Source organism: Giraffa tippelskirchi, chromosome 11 (genome assembly GCF_054371585.1).
Source record: "Giraffa tippelskirchi isolate mGirTip1 chromosome 11, T2T-mGirTip1v1.2.pri, whole genome shotgun sequence".
In the NCBI taxonomy this organism is placed as follows: domain Eukaryota; kingdom Metazoa; phylum Chordata; class Mammalia; order Artiodactyla; family Giraffidae; genus Giraffa; species Giraffa tippelskirchi.
In genome coordinates, this window is record NC_137285.1 from 66895602 (window position 1) to 66917815 (window position 22214).

Here is a 22214-nt window from a genome sequence, read left to right on the forward strand (position 1 = left end):
CTTTCTTTACATTTTAACAATGATAGCGTATTCTCAGAAAAATGCCATAAAATTTCTTGTTCAATTCCACTAGGAACAAAAAGTCCAAAAAACCCTCTTATTGCCTCCTTTCCCACTGGTGAAATCTGTAACTGTGTCCTCGAAACCAGTTTTTACTCTGTGTTCCTCTGCTGGTGGAGTTTTGTGCTATAAATGAAAACCTGGGATTCTACCGCTGGTTCTATGTACAGACCTACGCTGCAAACAATAACTAAGGAAGGCCGAGAAAAGTTAAAGCTTTACAAAGAAGCAGCTGATGGCCAAAGACAGTTCAGTTCTTGGACTTAGAACACATCCATTAGCGCCCAAATCACTGGCCAACCTAGGACACCAGCACAGGTTTCGCAGTCCGTAGGCACCGCATCGTTCCCAGAGGCAGCGGCCTCCCAGGGATGGACTTCAGGAAGGATCCCGCCCCATTCCGCCTCGGCCATTCGGGATCGAGGCATTGGGTCAGCCCCCTCAGAATCTACCAATAGGGCGCGAGAGGCGGGACCAGTCCCTCCTGCCCTGCTGCCAATCGAGGGCGAGGGGGCGGGCCTGGGACGGCCGCCGGAAGTAAGGCCCTGGAGCGAGGAGGAGGGGCCCGCCTTTACGCTTCGGCCAATTGAAAGCAAAGGGCGGGTCCCAGGGCGTGTCCCGGAAGGCGGCGCGGGGCGCAGGTGCGGAGGCTGGGCGGCCCGGCTGCGGCCTCCGGCGGCCGGCGGTATGGAGGACGTGAGTGCTCAGTTGCAGGCGGCGAGCGACCGGCCCACATCCCCCTCTTCTGATGCTGGGCGCCCCGGGCAGAGACGGGGTTGGGAGCAGCCTTGGCGGAGGGGCTCCTTCTGCGCGCGGCCACCGGGGTGCGGTGTGTGGGAGGAGGCACAGGGGCGCCGGCGGGGTCCGCGCCTTGCTGGCCCTGGGCTTATTTTCTCGGCAGAGGAGGCAGGAGGGGCGCCCAGCCCCTTGCGGGCGCTTGTCGGGTCCCGTAACTGGGGAGCCTCGTGGTGCGCGCATGGCCTCGGGCGCGCATGGCCTCGGGCGCGGGGGGGCTCGGGCGCGGGGGGGCTCGGGCGCAGGAGCGAGTCCACCTCCTCTTGGCCTCCGGCCTTGGCGCTGAGGGCAGATCTGTCGCTATCATCACCCGGAAACACACATTGGAGAAAAACAATGTCGTGATGTTTTGAATGGAGGCCTGGTAGGAGTGAAGGGATTTTTAAATCTTCTTACTTAAGATGGATCAAAACCAGATTATTAAGAAGCCACTACACTACTTACAGTGCACAGAGTGCCGCGTAACTGCAAAAGTCTTTGCTTAAATGTATTAAAACATTTTTAGGAAAAGCATGTATTTTTGCCCAGAATTAACTAGATTACCCATTGACACAAAATTCTTTCTCTTGAGAAAATGCGAAGTTGATAGTTATATTAAAGCACTGATTTGAGTTAATAAATTAATAGGAATACTACTGTGATCCTGCCACTGGATGAGATGCATCAGGCAAGACACTTGAAACACAATTCCAGCCCTACAATACCTTAGATTCTTGTGCAAATAGTGACCATAGTTCAATTATCTTGACTAAATAAAGACCAAACAATTTCTAATGATACGACTAAAAACGATGTTTTTTTCCACTATGAGAAAGTGGAAAGCTAACTGTAACACCTGCAAGTAGATTTGAGACTTATATATTTAAAGAAAAATGGATTGTTCTTGAATTTTTAAAGGGTGAGATTCATGAATTGAAAATGTGTGGAGAAAATGAATATCTAAATGGAAAGTGAGACTCCTAAAAATGCGTGCAGTAAATGCTTTTCGGTTGGTGCTAAGCTGCCTCCGGGTTCTTGGATCTGTAACTTTTAGCTTTAGGATTAGTACAATCCTAGAAATGTGTTTCACCAAACAATTGGAGAGTAATGTTTCACCAATAGCTGCATAGCTAGGTCACCTTAGGTATGAGCAGTTGCCTACCTTTGGTATTTGTGGGTATGATTTCTCCCACCCAAGAGAAAGCTAAAAACTATGTGCCATGTCCTAGGCCCAGACACCCAAATGAATTAAAAGAGGCAAAGACTTTTTAGTTTGAGTTCTTTGTTTGCAAGTGGGCAAACCAATTTTGGCTACTTTAAGGAAGAAGGATTTATTTGAAAGGATATAGGGTAGATGAACACCTAATTCTCTGAAAGGATTTAAACAAGGGCTGCTTAAGGGATCCAGTGACAGGAGTCCTTTCAGAATCTGTTCTGGGATGGATCTGCCTCAACCATGGCCTCTTTGCTTGCTTTGTTACTCTGAGAGAGAGTTAGATTGGCCTAACCCTCTTTGGTTTCATGACCATCCTCAGACCAGAGGAAGGTGAATAGCACTGAAGGATGTTCCCCTTGAGATTGCAGAGGTAGACTTTGGGTCCCCAAAGGGGAAGTAGTAATTGTGACAAAAGAGGGAGGAGATGATGTGGACAAACAACAGGTATCTTTTCCAGGTAGCAGTGTGATTATTAATCACGGAGATTATTTGGATCAGGAGTCTTATTCCCTTCACTTTTCTCTTGAAGATGACAAGTTACAGAGAGAGACAGGATGCTGTTTGTATAGTTTTCCTACATTTCTTATAGGATCCAAAGGATGGTGTATTTGATACAGTCACCAAACACATTGTATTTCATGAACATTGAATAGGTGACAGAAACCATATTGTCCCCAACCCCTTCAGTGTAATGAGGGAGAACAAAAGGCATACACATAAATGAAACAATACACGGCAGCGTAAGAAATATTCCAGATTAATATCATGGACAATACCTTTTTTTGGTTTTAAAGTAGAAAGAAAACACTTGGCAGGACAAGTTTTATAGAGAATGCAAATTTTGTTGGACCTTGAAAGATGAGTTGGATGCTGAAAAAGATAAGAGAGGGTATTTGTGGGCACTCCAAAAAGCTCATGCAGACTAGAGGAGAAAGTGCATGAAAGGGACCAAGAGAGAGATGAAGTAGACTATTGTCTGACAGTCAGGGTTTCAGTGCTATCTTTTAAAAAATTCCTAGATCCTGACTGTTCAAGAAGTTGGGCCATCTTTCATTCACTCTATGCCCATATTGAGCATCTGCTGTGTATCAGGTACTAAAGGTGCAAAGAACATAGTATAATGTAGAGTCCTGCCCTGTGAAGCACACCTTATTCCAACCACTTTGATACCTTGTGCTTCTTTCTGCCTGGAAGAACAAAAAATCTGTATATAATACATGAAAGGACATTGTTTTGAGATAATGGACATCAAGCAATGAGGTAGAGTGATCTCTGAGAGATAAGAAACGACGTGAGCTGTGTGCTTGCCCCAGCTCACTGCCTTAAGAGAGTTTGCGGGCTCTGGCAGAGGTAGGGGCACCAGATGGGCATCAGTAGACCCTGAGTTGAGGAGGTGGAGCTGAATCTGGGGATACCGAAGCAGCTTGGGTTCACCAGACAGAGAACCCAGAGAGCAGAGCGCTGTGCAGAGGGAGAGCTCCAAAGAGTGCCGAGTCCCTATTCAGCTAAGTCCTGTTCTGTATGCCTTTGAGGAAATGCCCTGATGACTGGGGAAAAAAAACCAAACGACCCAGAAGGACTAGAAGGAGCAGTACTCTCACACAGGGCCAGGATAGTGCTTGTTCTTCCAGCTAGATTGGAAACCTCCTAATCACAGGGTACTGAGTACTCAGAAAGGTCTTACTTCACTTGTAGGGAATAGTTAGCACTAGACCAAACATGGTATGGTCCCAGCTAAGAAACCCCTTAAAAGAGTAAAGAGATCAAATTGTTTCCAGTGACTTAATTGAATCCAGAAAAAAGCTCAAGAATATTTATAGGAATACAAAAGTATCCAGCACCCAAAGAGGTAAATTTTTTTTGCAGTGTCTGGCATCCAATCCAAATTACCAGGCATTGCTAATTATGTGATCTAATGGAGATGTTAAGTAATGCTATTGTGGTAATCATTTTGCAGTGTATAAGTGTATCAAATCAACTCATGATACACAAACTTACACAGTGTGACATGTTAGTTATATCTCAATAAAGTGGAAAAAATGACCAAGCATGCAAAGAGGCAGGGAAATATGACATAATAAATCAATTAAAACTGATTCAAAAATGACATGAAATAGCAAACAAGGACATTTTAAAAAACTACCATAACTTTTCTATATGTTCTAAACGTTAAAAAGACATGAGAGATATAAAATAGACCCACTCAAACTTGTAGAAATCACAACTACAGTGTCAAAATGAAAAGGGCAGAGGGAACAGCGTTGAGGCATCAGGGAAGGCTGCATGTTTGCAAGACAGCCGTTTGACAGGTGGGGAGGGATGAAGAGGCACAGAGACTGGAAAAATGGCCCCTGGAGGTGTGCATGGACATTAGCTAAGGGAGGACCCAGGGAGGTGATACAGCTGCTGAGGAAGCTAGAAGAATAGAACTTATGAAGAAAACGGAAATCATCAGAATTGCTCCTTGAGTTATGGCAAACTAATCAGGAAGCTATCTAGGCATTGAATTTAAAAAAAAATTGTAGCAGTGTTGAATGCCTGCTAGTGGAAATCGAGACTTCCATCCCAGATCTGGTCATGTCCCAGACAAACTTCTGTGTTGTCTTTATAATCTCGGTGCCCAGAACCCACCCTTACACCATTTGTCCCCCTCTCTACCCCTTCCAAAGTAAATATATATATAATATAATATATAAATGTTATATATATTTAATATATACTAAATATATATTAATATCAATTAATAGTCTATTAATAACTATAATTAATATTAAATATATAATATATGTATTTATATATTTTATATATATATATTTACTTTGGAAGTAAACATATAAGTTGAGTCACTAAGCCATGTCCAACTCTTTACAACCCCATGGACTGTAGCCTGCCAGGCTCCCCTGTCCTTGGGATTTCCCAGGCAAGCATACTGTAGTATGCCATTTCCTTTACCAGGGGATTTTCCTGACCCAGGGATCGAACCCACATCTGCTTGGCAGGTGAATTCTTTACCACTGAGCCACCTGGGAAGCCTCACACACACACACATGTATGTATATATGCACACGTGTGTGTGTGTGTGTTGCGAAGTCACTTCAGTTGTATCGGACTCTTTAAGACCCTATGGACTGTATGTAGCCCACCAGGCTCCTCTGTGCATAGGATTCTCCAGGCAAGTGGGTTGCCATGCCCTCCTGCAGGGGGTCTTCCAGACCCAGGGATCCAACCCGTGTCTCTTCTGTGCCCTGCGTGGCAGGTAGTTTCTTTACCACTAGAGCCACATGAGAAGCCCTATATATTTATATACATACATACATATATATGCGGACGGCTGATGCTAACAGCCGACTCATTGGGAAAGTCCCTGATGCTGGGAAAGATTGAGGGGAAAAGGAGAAGAGGGTATTAGAGGATGAGATGGCTGGAAGGCATCACTGATGCAATGGATATGAACTTGGGCAAACTTTGGGAGATGGTGAGGGACAGAGAGGCCTGGCGCATTGCGGTCCACGGGGTCACCAAGAGTTGGACACAACTGGGTGACTGAACAATAACAACAGTGTTTATATATATGTGTGTGTGTGTATATATATATATATAATGTTAAATCAGGAGATCAAATCAAGATGGTGGAGTAGAAGGACATGTGCTCATCTCCTCGTATAAAAACACCAAGATCAGAACTAGCTGTTGCACAGCCATTAACAGGAGGATGGTAGAACCCACCAAAAAAGATACCCCATGTCCAAAGACAAAGGAGAGGCTGCAGTGAGACAATAGAAGGGGATACAATTGTGATAAAATCAAATCCCATACCTTCTGGGTGGGCGACCCACAAACTGGAGAGGAAAAATACCTAAGAAGTTCTCCCTCTGTTGTGAAGGTTCTGAGCTGTATGTCAGTTTTCTCAATATGGGGACCCGGGAAAGGGACTAGGAACTTTGCAGGCCAGCAGGATTTGATTACAGGATTTCCAGAGGGCTGGAAGAAATAGATACTCCACTCTTGGAGGGCACAAGCAAAATCTTGCATGCACTAGGGCTCAGGGGAAAAGAGCAGTGACCCTACAGGAGACGGAACCAGGCCTACCTGCTAGTGTTGGAGGATCTCCTGTCGAGGTGTGGGTTGTCAGGGGCTCATTGTGGGGACAGGGGCACTGGCAGCAGCAGTCCTGGCAAGTGAGCTCTCTTGGAAGAGGCATTAGACCTACCATAGAGCCTGTAGACTCCAGGGCTGGGTTGCCTCAGGCCAAAATACTAGCCCCACCTGTCCCATTAGCCGATAATTGGATTAAAGTTTTGCTGAGCATGACCCAGCCCACAAGAATAAGACTCAGTTTTCCCCACCACCAGTCCCTCCCATCACCCTCATTCACCTGAGGGCAGAAGGAAGAAGCAGGAAGAACTACAATCCAGAATGAAAATCACAACCACAGAAGTTAAGTGAAAAGGCAAAGGATTATCTCCCAGATGAAAGAACAAGATAAAACCCCAGAAAAATAACTAAATGAAGTGGAGCTAGGCAGCTTTCCAGGAAAAGAATTCAAAATAATGATAGTGCAGATGATTCAGAATCTTCGGAAAAATGTGGAGCAGATGCCAGAAATGTTGATGAAAGACCTAGAAGAACTAAAGAACAAACAAAACAGAGATGAACAATACACTAGAAGGAATCAGTAGAAGAATAACTGAGGCAGAGGAACAGATGAGTGACCTGGAAGACAGAATGTGGAAATCACTGCTATAAAACAGAATACAGAAAAAAAAAAATGAAAAAAATTGAAGTCAGCCTAAGAGGCCTCTGGGACAACATTAAGTGCACCAACATTCACATTATAGGGGTCTCAGAAGGAGAAGAGAGAGAAAAAGTATCCGAGAAAATATTTGAAGAGATGGTTTTAGTTGAAAACTTCCCTAATATGGGAAAAGAAATAGTCAACCAATCCAGGAAGTGCAGAGAGTCCCGGGCAGGATAAACCTGAGGAGGAATACACCAAGACACAAAGTAATCAAACTGACAGAAGTTAAAAACAAAGATAAAATATTAAAAAGCAATGGGGAAAATGACAACATGCAAGGGAACTCCTGTAAGATTATTAGCTGATTTCTCAACAGAAACTCAACAGAAATTCCCTTCAACAGAAGAGAATGGCATGATATATTTAAAATGATGAAAGGGAAGAACCTACAACCAAGAAGACTCTACCCAGCAAGACTCTTGTTCAGATTTGATGGAGAAATCAAAAGCTTTCCAGACAAGCAAAAGTTAAGAGAATTCAGCATCACCAAACCAGCTTTACAACAAATGCTAAAGGGACTTCTCTTGGCAGGAAATACAAGAGAAGGAAAAGACCTACAAAGAATTCACCTAAAACAATGAAGAAAATGGTAATAGGATCACACCTATTGATAATTACCTTAAATATAAATGGATTAAATGCACACCAAAAGACATAAACTGGCTGAGTAGATGAAAACATATGCATGTATGCACTTCCATTTACCACGTCACTCTACTTAACTCTCCAAATTGTATGCAGTTATTTTATACTGTTAGGTTAATCATGTTTCCATTATGACTTGCAATTGTAAATATCTTTTTTGTGTGTGTGTAGCTATTAATGTGAAAACTGATAAGCATCTTTTGCTATTGTAAAAAAAATTACTCTCTTCTCAACACTCAAATATATATACATTACAGATAACGGTGGTCACTAGGCTACAAATTATGTTTCCCCAGGACTTATTTACCTTCTAAGTTCAGATTTTTACATTTTGACCACCTTCACCCATTTCTCCTACTCTCCCATACCCCTCCAGTGATGACCACCAATCTATTTTCTGTATCTGTCTTCACTTTTTATAGATTCCACATAAAAGTGAGATCATACAGTAATTTTCTTTCTCTATTTGGTTTATATTCCTTGATATAATTCCTTCAGGATCCATTCATGTTCTTGCAAATGACAGGACTTCATTCCTTTTTATGACTAAATAATAATTGGTTGTATTCAGTTCAGTCGCTCAGTCGTGTCCGACTCTTTGCGACCCCATGAATTGCAGCACGCCAGGCCACTCTGTCCATCACCAACTCCCGGAGTCTACCCAAACCCATGTCCATCGAGTCGGTGATGCCATCCAACCATCTCATCCTCTGTCATCCCCTTCTCCTCCCGCCCCCAATCCTACCCAGCATTAGGGTCTCTTCCAATGAATCAACCCTTCGAATGAGGTGGCCAAAGTGTTGGAGTTTCAGCCTCAACATCAGTCCTTCCAATGAACACCCAGGATTGATCTCTTTTAGGATGGATTGATTGGATCTCCTTGCAGTCCAAGGGACTCTCAAGAGTCTTCTCCAACACCACAGTTCAAAAGCATCAATTCTTCAGCGCTCAGCTTTCTTCACCGTCCAACTCTCACATGCATACATGACCACTGGAAAAACCATAGGCTTGACTAGACGGACTTTTGTTGGCAAAGTAATGTCTCTGCTTTTAAATATGCTATCTAGGTTGGCCATAACCTTCCTTCCAAGGAGTAAGCGTCTTTTAATTTCATGGCTGCAATCACCATCAGCAGTGATTTTGGAGCCCCCAAAAATAAAGTCTGACACTGTTTCCACTGTTTCCCCATCTATTTCCCATGAAGTGATGGGACCAGATGCCATGATCTTAGTTTTCTGAACGTTGAGCTTTAAGCCAACTTTTTCACTCTCCTCTTTCACCTTCATCAAGAGGCTCTTTAGTTCTTCACTTTCTGCCATAAGGGTGGTGTCATCCGCATATCTGAGGTTATTGATATTTCTCCCGGCAATCTTGATTCCAGCTTGTGTTTCTTCCAGCCCAGCATTTCTCATGATGTACTCTGCATATAAGTTAAATAAGCAGGGTGACAATATACAGCCTTGACGTACTCCTTTTCCTATTTGGAACCAGTGTGTTTTCCATGTCCAGTTCTAACTGTTGCTTCCCGATCTGCATACAGGTTTCTCAAGAGACAGGTCAGATGGTCTGGTATTCCCATCTCTTTCAGAATTTTCCACAGTTTATTGTGATCCACACAGTCAAAGGCTTTGGCATAGTCAATAAAGCAGAAATAGATGTTTTTCTGGAACTCTCTTGCTTTTTCTATGATCCAGCGGATATTAGCAATTTGATCTCTGGTTCCTCTGCCTTTTCTAAAACCAGCTTGATCATCTGGAAGTTCACGGTTCACGTATTGCTGAAGCCTGGCTTGGAGAATTTTGAGCATTACTTTACTAGCATGTGAAATGAGTGCAATTGTGCGGTAGTTTGAGCATTCTTTGGCATTGCCTTTCTTTGGGATTGGAACAAAAACTGACCTTTTCCAGTCCTGTGGCCACTGCTGAGTTTTCCAAATTTGCTGGCATATCGAGTGCAGCACTTTCACAGCATCACCTTGGAGGATTTGAAATAGCTCAACTGGAATTCCATCACCTCCACTATCTTTGTTTGTAGTGATGCTTTCTAAGGCCCACTTGACTTCACATTCCAGGATGTCTGGCTCTAGGTGAGTGATCACACCATCATGATTATCTGGGTCGTGAAGATCTTTTTGTACAGTTCTTCAGTGTATTCTTGCCACCTCTTCTTAATATCTTCTGCTTCTGTTAGGTCCATACCATTTCTGTCCTTTATCGAGCCTATCTTTGCATGAAATATTCCTTTGGTATCTCTAATTTTCTTGAAGAGATCTCTAGTCTTTCCCAATCTGTTGTTTTCCTCTATTTCTTTGCATTGATCGCTGAGGAAGGTTTTCTTATGTCTCCTTGCTATTCTTTGGAACTCTGCATTCAGATGGGAATATCTTTCCTTTTCTCCTTTGCTTTTCGCTTCTCTTCTCTTCCCAGCTATCTGTAAGGCCTCCTCAGACAGCCATTTTGCTTTTTTGCATTTCTTTTCCATGGGGATTGTCTTCATCCCTGTCTCCTGTACAATGTCACGAACCTCTGTCCATAGTTCATCAGGCACTCTCTCTATCAGATCTAGTCCCTTAAATCTATTTGTCACTTCTACTGCATACTCATAAGGGATTTGATCTGGGTCATACCTGAATGGACTAGCGGTTTTCCCTACCTTCTTCCATTTAAGTCTGAATTTGGCAATAAGCAGTTCATGCTCTGAGCCACAGTCTGCTCCCAGTCTTGTTTTTGCTGACTGTATAGAGCTTCTCCATCTTTGGCTGCAAAGAATATAATCAATCTGATTTCGGTGTTGACCATCTGGTGATGTCCACGTGTAGAGTCTTCTCTTGTGTTGTTGGAATAGGGTGTTTGCTATTACCAGTGCGTTCTCTTGGCAAAACTCTATTAGCCTTTGCCCTGCTTCATTCTGTATTCCAAGGCCAAATTTGCCTGTTATGCCAGGTGTTTCTTGACTTCCTACTTTTGCATTCCAGTCCCCTATAATGAAAAGGACATCTTTTTTTGTGTGTTAGTTCTAGAAGGTCTTGTAGGTCTTCATAGAACCGTTCAAATTCAGCTTCTTCAGCATTACTGGTCAGGGCATAGACTTGGATTACTGTGGTATTGAATGGTTTGCCTTGGAAACGAACAGAGATCATTCTGTCGTTTTTGAGATTGCATCCAAGTACTGCCTTTCGGACTCCTTTGTCGACCATGATGGCTACTCCATTTCTTCTAAGGGATTCTTGCCCACGGTAGCAGACATAATGGTCATCTGAGTTAAATTCACCCATTCCAGTCCATCTTAGTTCGCTGATTCCTAGAATGTCGACGTTCACTCTTGCCATCTCCTGTTTGACCACTTCCAGTTTGCCTTGATTCATGGACCTAACATTCCAGGTTCCTATGCAATATTGCTCTTTACAGCATCGGACTTTGCGTCTGTCACCAGTCACATCCACAGCTGGGTATCGTTTTTGCTTTGGCTCCATCCCATCATTCTTTCTGGAGTTATTTCTCTACTGATCTCCATTAGCATATTGGGCACCTACTGACCTGGGGAGTCCATCTTTCAGTGTCCTATCTTTTTGCCTTTTCATACTGTTGATGGGGTTCTCAAGGCAAGAATACTGAAGTGTTGTATAAATTTGTTGTATAAAAATATATTTGATTGTGTCCATGTCTTGGTAGTATGAATAATGCTATGATGAACATGGGAGTACAGATGTTTCTTTGAGATAAGATTTTGTGTCCTTTGGATATATACCCAGAAGTAGATGCTGGGCCATATAATATTTCTATTTTTGATTTTTTGAGGCCCCTCCATACTGTTTTCCACAGTGGCTGTACCAACTTACATTCCCACCATCAATGCTCAAGGGTTCCCTTTTCTTCATATCTTCTCTAGCACATAGTATCTCATCTGTTTGATAAAAGCCGTACTGACAGGTGTGAGTTAATAGCTCATTGTTGTTTTGATTTGTGTCTCCCTGATGATTAGGTATTTTAAACATCTTTTTGTATATCTGGTGGCTATCTGTGTGTCCTCTTTGAAAAAATGTCTATTTGGTTCCTTTGCCCATGTTTTAATTGAATTGTTTTTGGTTTTGTTTTTTTGCTATTGAGTTGTATGAGGCAGCATTATTATTAATAGACATCAACTTATAATGGTCAAACAAAATGTGATATATCTGTATAATGAAATACCATATTCAGCAATAAAAATGAACTAATTACCAATACATGCCACAACACAGATGAACTCAAAAACATATTCAGTACTAAGAAGCAGGACTCAGCACATTTTTTGTGATTTCATTTACATGAAATGTCAAAAAAAAAAAAAACCAATCTATAAAGACAGATTAGTGGTTACCTAGGTCTAGGGACAGAAATGGGAAGTGATTATAAATGGGCATGATTAGCACATTGCAAGCATTCTAAAATTGTTGTAATAGTTGCATAACTATAAATATACATTTACTGAATTGTATACTTAAGCTAGTATATATTTTACATTATATACATTATATCTCAGTAAAGCTGTTGAATAAAGTATTTTAAAAATCAGTAAGTTTGCAGGGCTTGAAGAAAATTATTTGCTTTAATCCCATTATGTATTACCTCATTTGGAGATAAAGAATTGATGTTTCCTTTACTTGTTTTAATAATTGTTATTTTTATCCATTTATTTACAGTAGTTATTAAGAGGTTTATGGTATTTTTTCAAATTTGGCTTTAGATAGGGAGTGTGTTTTCTTGTCTGTAATTTTTGTAATGAATTTTAAAGCTTTATAGTTAGTAGCTTTTCTTGAAAACATAATCCAGGAAGTGTTGTTTATTGCTTGCTTCCTTTTTCTGTACCTCAGGGTTCCTTGGATCTCATCCAGAGTATTGAAGATGACCCCCTTCTGGACACCCAGCATCTTCCACATCACTCTTTACACGCTCAATTTAGGCCCAGATTCCACCCTCTTCCTACAGTCATCATAGCAAATCTTCTCTTGCTGATACATGTAAGTTGGCTGGGGGAAAGTGATCCATTTAGAGGTGATGTTTTTCTAGAGGTGATGTTTCTAAAAAACATTTATAACCTCCTCAGAGGGCAGAGGGCAGTTTGGCTGTATCTATCAACATTTAAAGTGTGCATACTTTTTTACTCATACTTCTACTTCAAAGAATTTATTGTGGACATATTTGCACACACACAAGGATATTGTTTATGATAGCAATGTTGTCTGCAATATGAAGGCACTGCAAGCTACCACTGCCCAGAAGATGTTTTGTATGTCCTTTCCATATGAAGGAATGCTTATGTAATATTAAAAGAGAAACTTAGAAATTTGGGGCAGATGCCTGTGTATTTAAACTACTCTTCATGATTCATTGTTGAATGGAAAAAAAATGAGGTTTACAATGATGTGAACAGAATGTTCCTATTTGCATGTTCTGAAAGGGAGTTGAGAGCGCTTTTGGGCATGTGGGTGATATTGTGACTTAACAAGAAATACATTTGGTCATTCAGGGGGTCAGAGTACAGTTCTCACGTGCATTTGGTCATCATCCATGGTTTCTGGCTCTCAGCTTCCCCAAACCCTGGGAATTTCCTGAGCAATAAGAGCAATGGGAGTATCTTTTGTTATAATTCTTGGTCTTTTGTCTTCAGTTCCTAAAATCACTTCAGTTTCATAAAGGTGAACTGGGTGTCTTGATATTCATAGCAAGCATCTTTCCACCATTTCTGTCTATGTTGATGAATTGACTTTGAAAAGCACCTAAAGAATGGGGGCAACAGCCAGGGAAACCAAGCAGGGACAGAGGATTGGAACATACAGTCCCACCCTCTGACTTCTGGGGATGGGAGGGGGGCTGGAGGTTGAATCATTCACTGACGGCCAGTGATTTAATCAACCAGGCCTATGTAGTGAAGCCTCCATAAAAGCTCAAAAGGAAGGGGTTCAGACAGCTTCCAGGTTAGTGAGCTAGAACACTTGTTATGTGCCACACTGCCAGACCCCAAACTCCACCAGGACAGAAGCTCCTTTGGGACCTCACCCAGTGTATCTCTTCATTGGGCTGTTGATGTGCATCCTTTATATCCTTTGTAATAAGTTGGTAATCGGGAGAGTAAATAGGTTTCCTGTGTTCTGTGAGCCCCTCTAGCAAACTAATTGAGCCCACTAATTGGGAGTTGGTGGGAATCTTTGATTTGTAGCCAGTGGGTAAGAAACTCTGGTTACAAGCTGGACTTGGAATTAGCATATGAAGTGGGGGTAGTCTTGTGGGACTGAGCCTATAATCCAAGGGAATCTGATAGCTCAGTGGATAGTGGAAGTGATTTTAGGTGGAGAGTGGATATACCAGGTGGATAGTGTCAGAACTGAGTTGAACTGCAGTACATGCAGCTGGTGTTAAAGCTGGGGTTAAAGGCTGCTCGCCTCCTGCTCACCCACCCTGTTGGAATTGGTACTGGAAACATTTAACATTTATTCCATATTCTGTAATAGAGTATTTCCAGAAGCAGACATGACCCTTTTAATACTAGTTGCACTGAACACCTCAGTGGAAGGGACACCTAATATGTTTTAATGTTTGCCTTTTGTACTATTTGAAAAATTTTTTTTCTATATCATGTATTACTTTTTCAGTTATAAAAACAAAAAAAAGATATAGATAAATCTATATGTTGACAGACATTTATCAATTTATTTACACCTAGGAAATAATGTTAAGCAGAGAAATCAGTATAATAATTTCCCATGTTTTATATGATAAAATTACACATGTCTGGGGATTTTTAAAACATGTGTTGCAACCACTAGATAAATAAATCCTAGAGATCTAATGCATAGCATAGTGATTATAATCAACACTATAATATTATAAATTTCAAAGTTGCTTGGAGACTAAATAATTGCTCTTACCGCAAAAAAGAAATGGTAATTATATGATATGATAGAGGTGTTGTCTAAAGCTACTGGTGGACATCATTTTGCAACATATGAATGTTTCAAATCAACACATTGCGCACCTTAAACTTATACAATGTTACATCAGTTATATTTCTCAATAAAAAGAAATAAGTAAAGTTCAATATCATAAAAACAAGACACATGGTCTTAGACACTTCCTGGGGGCTCTGATCCAAGTCTCTTCCTCATTTTGATGTCTGCAGTCTCAAGCATTAGGGGCTGCAGTTGCTCTTTGCTGAAATGTGAAAAATCAAAAGAGGGCAAAATCTTGCCACTCCTTGGGTGTTCATGAGGAGGGTGGATGTCTTCAATGAGGTGCGCTGCGAGAGAGCTGGCTGCCCTGAGGAGAGGGGCACCTGTTCCTCACATACATCTAGTGAGGGGCCTGGTTCTGCCCTGGCTTCCTAACCTCCAGGCAGCAGCTAAAGCCCTTCTTTCCTGGTGCCTTTTTGTGTAATCTGTATTACATACTTTTTATGTATGTGATACATACATACACACACATGCACACAACACTTAAAAAAAAAATGCCTGCCTTTGCTGTTATGGCACTGATTGCCCATAGGGCTAAGATAATCTTGTGTTAAAGAACAAAAAAAATTAATGCCTTTATATGCTACTTTGTATAAAATGGTTCAGTTAGGTTCAATGTACAGTACATTACAGTAGAGGGAGTATGTTGACTTTTCCACTTTTGCTTTATGAGGATGTGTATCTTGAGCTGCTATAGCAAATATTACTGCTCTTGACAAATCACATACATTTTAAATAGATTTATTACATGATAAGATTGCCTGCTTGGTGATAGGTGCCTGCTTGGTGATAGATGCCAATGACAGCATTTAAAATTTTCTTTAATTTGATTTTTTAAAATATTAGAGAATAATACTTCCTTATTGTAACAAGTAAAACACAGTATACAGATATAATCTTCCCATTTCTCTGTTTCATCCCTTCTCCCTGAGTTAATAAATGTATCTCAGAGTTTGTTGTATTTCTTACAGTATCTTTTGTTAAGTTCATACAAATATATACAAAAAGATTACCACATTGTAAAAGGAAGTCTCCCGTTTCCAAGAAAAAAATGGGTACTACAGTATTTATTTCTAAACAACATTTCTCAAACTTGAACATACAGCAGACACCCTGACAGGCTTATTACACCACAGGCTGCTGGCTGCTCCCCCAGAGGTGTTGATTTGGGGCATGAGAATTTGCATTTCTAACTGGTCTGGAGACCTCACTTTCAAATACTGCTTAACACCTTAGTGTTTTTAAATCTTAACATGTCATAGACATCCACCCAAACTAATACATAGAACTTCAGTTAATTCTTTTATAGCTGAATAACATTCTATTATGTGAGTGGGTATGCCTTAATTTATTAAAATATTCTGCTATGGATACACACATACTTGGGCAGTTTACATTTTTTTCATTTCAAATACAGAGAAAACTGCAGTAAAACATCTTAGGTACTGTGCTTTTACTTCTGAGTGATAGGGTCCTTAAGATTGGATTTCTCAGTCAAGATATATCCAAATTATTTTCACCAACACATCCCAGACCAGTCAGCATTTTATAAGACTGTCTGTTTGCCCATGTTTTGATACCAATCTTTAAAATTTTGTCAATCTAATTGGACAATTATTTTAGTTCTCTTAAAACTGAAATTAGAAATAAACTTTAATGCATGATGTTTATTAGTTACTTTTGAGGTGCTGAATTAATTGTTTTTACTCTTGTTAATAAAAGAGAAGTGGATAGGAAACTGCATTTAACACTGAAGTGCTCATCTCTAGCAGATGGGATTCAGGGTAGTTTTTATTTTCTTATTTGCAATTTTGTCTGTTCCCCAAATTTTCTGCAAATTTTTCTCCAGGTTATCTGTTTAAAAAGTTTGTAAAGATAGCAAAAATGTATTTTTAAATTCATAGAAAATAGGATAGTGAAAGTCATAGGTATAAGAGTATGTGCTGGGCATGGACATTATTGTTTCTTAAATCCAAATATTGAATGTTAATCCTACTGTTTTCCTTTCCACCAGCTTGTGTTTGTTATTTTAGCATTTTTAACAGGTATGCTTTGTTCTTATCCCAATCCAATGGAGGACAAGTGCCCGGGAGACTATACCAACCCACTGAAAGTTCAGACAGTCATAATCCTTGGAAAAGTTATTTTGTGGATTCTGTATTTCCTTCTTGAACGATACATCCAGTATCACCATTGCAAAGTAAGAAACCGCGGCTATAACAAGATCTACCGGTCAACAAGACATCTGAAAAGACTTCCACTGATGATACACTCCACTGGTAAGTTCAGTTGTCACTCAGCTCTTTGGCGGCTTGCTTGAGTGGCATAAATGACAGCAGAATAAAGTGTTAAGTTTGATTTTATAATCAAATATATGCTGTTATTTCTGCGAGAGTGATGTGGCCACTAAAATTCATATCACCTTAATGTCTTGAAATTTTTCTTGTATTTCCCTTTGAAATCTGTATTTGTATTATAGGGGAGGAAAAGTATTTCCCCTTCCCTTCTAGGTTTTTAGCTGAGATTCCACCAAAAAAAGAGACAGGTTAACAGGAGAAAAACAAACAGAAGTTTAATAACATTATACCTCCTGTATAGAAGGGAGATGCTTCCCTGGTGTCTCAGTGGTAAAGAACTTGTTTGCCAATGCAGGAGATGCAAGTTCAATCCTTGGGTTGGGAAGATCCCCTGGAGAAGGAAATGGCAACCCATGCCAGTATGATTGCCTGGAAAATCCCATTTATAGAAGAGTCTGGCGGGCTGTAGTCCATGGGGTCACAAAAGAGTCACAGTTAGCAGCTAAACAACAATATACGGGGGAGAGACCCAAAAGAACTGAGTGACTCTAAGATGGCCTAAGCCACCCGCTTCAATAATGACTGCAGCTAAAGACCAGAGAAAATGGGAAAGATTGCAGGGGGCAATAGTTCTGAGAGGTGACCAGGAAAAGCACAGTAAGCAATGGTAAGGTTGGTAAGCAGATTTCCATTGATTTCTTACCTTGTCCATGATTAGAGTTTCTGGAGCGTTAGAGTCATCATGGTATTTGTTGTTGTTCAGTCCCTCGTGTCCAGCTCTTCGAGACCCCGTGGACTGCAGCGCACTACGCTTCCCTGTCCTTCACTGTCTCCCAGAGCTTGCTCCAACTCATGTCCAATGCATCAGTGATGCCATCCAACCATCTCGTCCTCTGTCATCCCCTTCTCTGCCTGCTTACTATCTTTTCCAGCATCAAGGTCTTTTCTGATGAGTCAGCTCTTCACATCAGGTGGCCAAAGTATTGGAGCTTCAGTTTGAGCATCAGTCCTTCCAATGAATATTCAACGTTGATTTCCTTTAGGATTGACTGGTTGGATCTCCTTGCTGTCCAAAGGACTCTCAAGAGTCTTCTCAAAGACCACAGTTCAAAAGCATTGATTCTTCGGCACTCAGCCTTCTTTATGTTCCAGCTCTCACATCCATACGTGACTTGGAAGAACCATAGCTTTGACTGTACAGACATTTGTTGGCAAAGTGATGTCTCTGCTTTTTAATATGCTATCTAGGTTTGTCGTAGCTTTACTTCCAAGGAGCAAGCATCTTTTAATTTTGTGGCTGCAGTCACCATTTGCAGTGATTTTGGAGCCCCCAAAAATAAAGTCTCTCACTGTTTCCATTTTTTCCCCCATCTATTTGCCATGAAGTGATGGGACCAGATGCCATGATCTTAGTTTTTTGAATATTGAGTTTTAAGCCAGCTTTTTCACTCTCCTCTTTCACTCTCATCAAGAGTCTCTTTAGTTCTTCTTCACTTTCTGTCATTAGGATGGTATCCTCTGCATGTCTGAGGTTGCTGATATTTCTCCCTGCAATCTTGATTCCAGCTTGTGCTTCATCCAGCCTGGCATTTCACATGACGTACTTTGCATATAAATTAAATAAGCAGGGTGACAATATACAGCCTTGTATACTCCTTTCCCAATTTGGAACCAGTCTGTTGTTCCATGTGCGGTTCAACTGTTGCTTCTTGACCTGCATACAGGTTTCTCAGGAGGCAGGTAAGGTGGTCTGGTATCCTCAGCTCTTTAAGAATTTTCCACAGTTTGTTGTGATCCACACAGTCGAAGGCTTTAGAGTACAAAATGAAGCAGAAGTAGATGTTTTTCTGGAATTATCTTGCTTTTCTTATGATCCAATGGATGTTGGCAATTTGGTCTCTGGTTCTGCTGCCTTTTCTAAATCCAGCTTGTACATGTGGAAATTTTTGGTTCACATACTGTTGAAGCCTAGCTTGGAGGATTTTGAGCATGACCTTGCTAGCCTGTGAAATGAATGCAATTATGCAGTAGTTTGAGCATTCTTTGGCATTGCCCTTCTTCGGGATTAGAGTGAAAACTGACCTTTTCCAGTCCTGTGGCCACTGCTGAATTTTCCAAATTTGCTGGCATATTGAGTGCAGCACTTTAACAGCATCCTCTTTTAGTATTTGAAATAGCTCAGCCAGAATTCCATCACCTCCAGTAGCTTTGTTTGTAGCGATGTTTTCTAAGCCCCACTTTACTTCACACTCCAGGATGTTTGGCTCTAGGTGAGTGATCACACCAGCAGGGTTATCTGGGTTATTAAGATCTTTTTTGTATAGTTCTTCTGTGTATTCTTGCCACCTCTTCTTAATACCTTCTGTTTCTGTTAGGTCCATACCGTTTCTGTCCTTTATTGAGCCCATCTTTGCATGAAATGTTCCCTTGGTATCTCTAATTTTCTTGAAGAGAGCTCTAGTCTTTCCCTTTCTATTATTTTCCTCTATTTCTTTGCTTTTTTCACTTAGGAAGGCTTTCTTATCTCATCCTGGTATAGAGAGGGATATAACCTTATAAATGGAGATTTCCCTTATAAATGTAAATGTCTCTCGTAAAAGGTAACTCCTAGTTGGTTTTCAGAACTTCATCTTTGTCTGCCACTTCTTAAAACTAATCAGCTTAAAACAACGTTTATGACAAAAAGGCATATTTTACTGTGGCACTGTCTGTCCACTTCATTGTGAACAAGGTATGCCTGGGTGAAATGTGACTCCCCCCATTCCTCTTGGTACTAGCAGGCTTATTTATCTCAAGGAGATATAAAAATGATGCTAGTTTATACTTGTAGGATAAGAGAGAGTTGTTTTATTTTAAATGAAGCTTCGTGCTTTTCTTACCCACTCCAGTATCCTTTCCTGGGAAAGCCCATGGACAGAGGAGCCTGGCAGGCTATCGTCCATAGCATCACAAAGAGCTGGACATGACTTAGTGACTAAACAACAGCATAGTGCTTTTCTTGCAGTAAGAGAGAGACTGTTTTATAATAAGACGTATTATTTAAAACAGAAATGTGGAAAACGATTTATGAATGCAAGATCAGAAAGTCCATCGAAGACTTTGAACATATGCCTACCTGCTTTTCTTTATTGCTGCAGACATTTTAAAGGCTTAATGGAGTTAATTTGAACTCTCTTATGTATTTTTGCCTAATTGTCAAGGTTTCTACCTTTTTTAAAAAAAGCCCTCTGTTTCAATTTGAGTCCAGAATAAGTGTTTAAACATTTTGACACTAACGTAGAAATTAATTTTTTCACAGAAAAACAGCTCTATAGGATTTAATTTTTTTTTTTTTCTGTATTCTGTAGTGCATTTTCTTAAAAGTCACGCTGCTAGTTCATCTGCTCAGTGAGGTGCTCAGTGGGGGTGGAGAGCCCAGGGATTGCAGAAAAAGAAGCATTGTGGGATGACTAGTCCTGACACATGTCCAAGGGGGCGGCCTCTAAAACCCCAGAGGAAGAGCTATTTCTGCCTTCTGCTAATGCGCGGGCTTCCCTCATAGCTCAGTTGGTCAAGAATCCGCCTGCAATACAGGACACCCTGGTTCAATTCCTGAGTTGGGAAGAGCCCCTGGAGAAGGGAAAGGCTACCCACTCCAGTATTCTGGCCTGGAGAATTCCATGGGGTCGCAAAGAACTGGACACGGCTGAGTGACTTTCAATTTCACTTCACAGCTAATGTGCAGTACTTGTTTTTGGCCAGAAGATGTCAGTTATATTCTTTGTGCCTCTGACAAAGCAAAACGGGGAAACCTATCTGTATACTGACCTGTATACTGACTGTATGTTCAGTTTCTCCAGTGATGGTCTGGAAATAGTATTATTGAGGCCCACCAAGAGATTGTCTAATCTTTTTTTTAATTAATTAATTTATTCTAATTGGAGGCTAATTCAGTTCAGTTCAGTCCCTCAGTCGTTTCCGACTCTTTGCGACCCCATGAATTGCAGCATGCCAGGCCTCTCTGTCCATCACCAACTCCCGGAGTCTACCCAAACCCATGTCCATCGAGTCACTGATGCCATCCAACCATCTCATCCTCTATCGTCCCCTTCTCCTCCTGCCCCCAATCCTATCCAGCATCAGGGTCTTTTCCAATGAGTCAACTCTTTGAATGAGGTGGCCAAAGTTTTGGAGTTTCAGCTTCAACATCAGTCCTTCCAATGAACACCCAGGATTGATCTCCTTTAGGATGGATTGATTGGATCTCCTTGCAGTCCAAGGGACTCTCAAGAGTCTTCTCCAACACCACAGTTCAAAAGCATCAATTCTGCGGCGCTCAGCTTTCTTCACCATCCAACTCTCACATCCATACATGACCGCTGGAAAAACCATAGCCTTGACTAGATGGACTTTTGTTGGCAAAGTAATGTCTCTGCTTTTAAATATGCTATCTAGGTTGGCCATAACCGTCCTTCCAAGGAGTAAGCGTCTTTTAATTTCATGGCTGCAATCACCATCAGCAGTGATTTTGGAGCCCCCCAAAAATAAAGTCTTGCCACTGTTTCCCCATCTATTTCCCATGAAGTGATGGGACCAGATGCCATGATCTTAGTTTTCTGAACGTTGAGCTTTAAGCCAACTTTTTCACTCTCCTCTTTCACTTTCATCAAGAGACTCTTTAGTTCTTCTTCACTTTCTGCCATAAGGGTGGTGTCATCTGCATATCTGAGGTTATTGATATTTCTCCTGGCAATCTTGATTCCAGCTTGTGTTTCTTCCAGCCCAGCATTTCTCATGATGTACTCTGCATATAAGTTAAATAAGGGTGACAATATACAGCCTTGACGTACTCTTTTTCCTATTTGGAACCAGTCTGTTGTTACATGTCCAGTTCTAACTTTTGCTTCCTGACCTGCATACAGGTTTCTCAAGAGACAGGTCAAATGGTCTGGTATTCCCATCTCTTTCAGAATTTTCCACAGTTTATTGTAATCCACACAGTCAAAGGCTTTGGCATAGTCAATAAAGCAGAAATAGATGTTTTTCTGGAACTGTCTTGGTTTTTCGATGATCCAGCAGATGTTGACAACTTGATCTCTGGTTCCTCTGCCTTTTCTAAAACCAGCTTGAACATCTGCAAGTTCACGGTTCATGTACTGCTGAAGCCTGGCTTGGAGAATTTTGAGCATTACTTTACTAGCATGTGAGATGAGTGCAATTGTGTGGTAGTTTGAGCATTCTTTGGCATTGCCTTTCTTTGGGATTGGAACGAAAACTGACCTTTTCCAGTCCTGTGGCCACTGCTGAGGTTTCCAAATTTGCTGGCATATCGAGTGCAGCACTTTCACAGCATCACCTTTGAGGATTTGAAATAGCTCAACTGGAATTCCATCACGTCCACTAGCTTTGTTCGTAGTGATGCTTTCTAAGGCCCACTTGACTTCACATTCCAGGATGTCT

At 41.1% G+C, this 22214-nt stretch overlaps 1 protein-coding gene across 1 annotated transcript in view; it reads left to right on the top strand.

Moving 5' to 3' along the window:
- The first annotated feature begins 692 nt into the window (after positions 1–692).
- The window catches only part of TMEM192 (transmembrane protein 192), a 33329-nt gene continuing 11807 nt past the window's right edge, over positions 693–22214 (top strand). The window contains exons 1-3 of the mRNA XM_081543933.1: positions 693–756; positions 12343–12489; positions 16493–16761. Of these exons, the coding sequence (XP_081400059.1) occupies positions 748–756; positions 12343–12489; positions 16493–16761 (425 nt within the window). The 5' untranslated portion in view covers positions 693–747. The remainder of the gene's footprint in view (positions 757–12342; positions 12490–16492; positions 16762–22214) is intronic.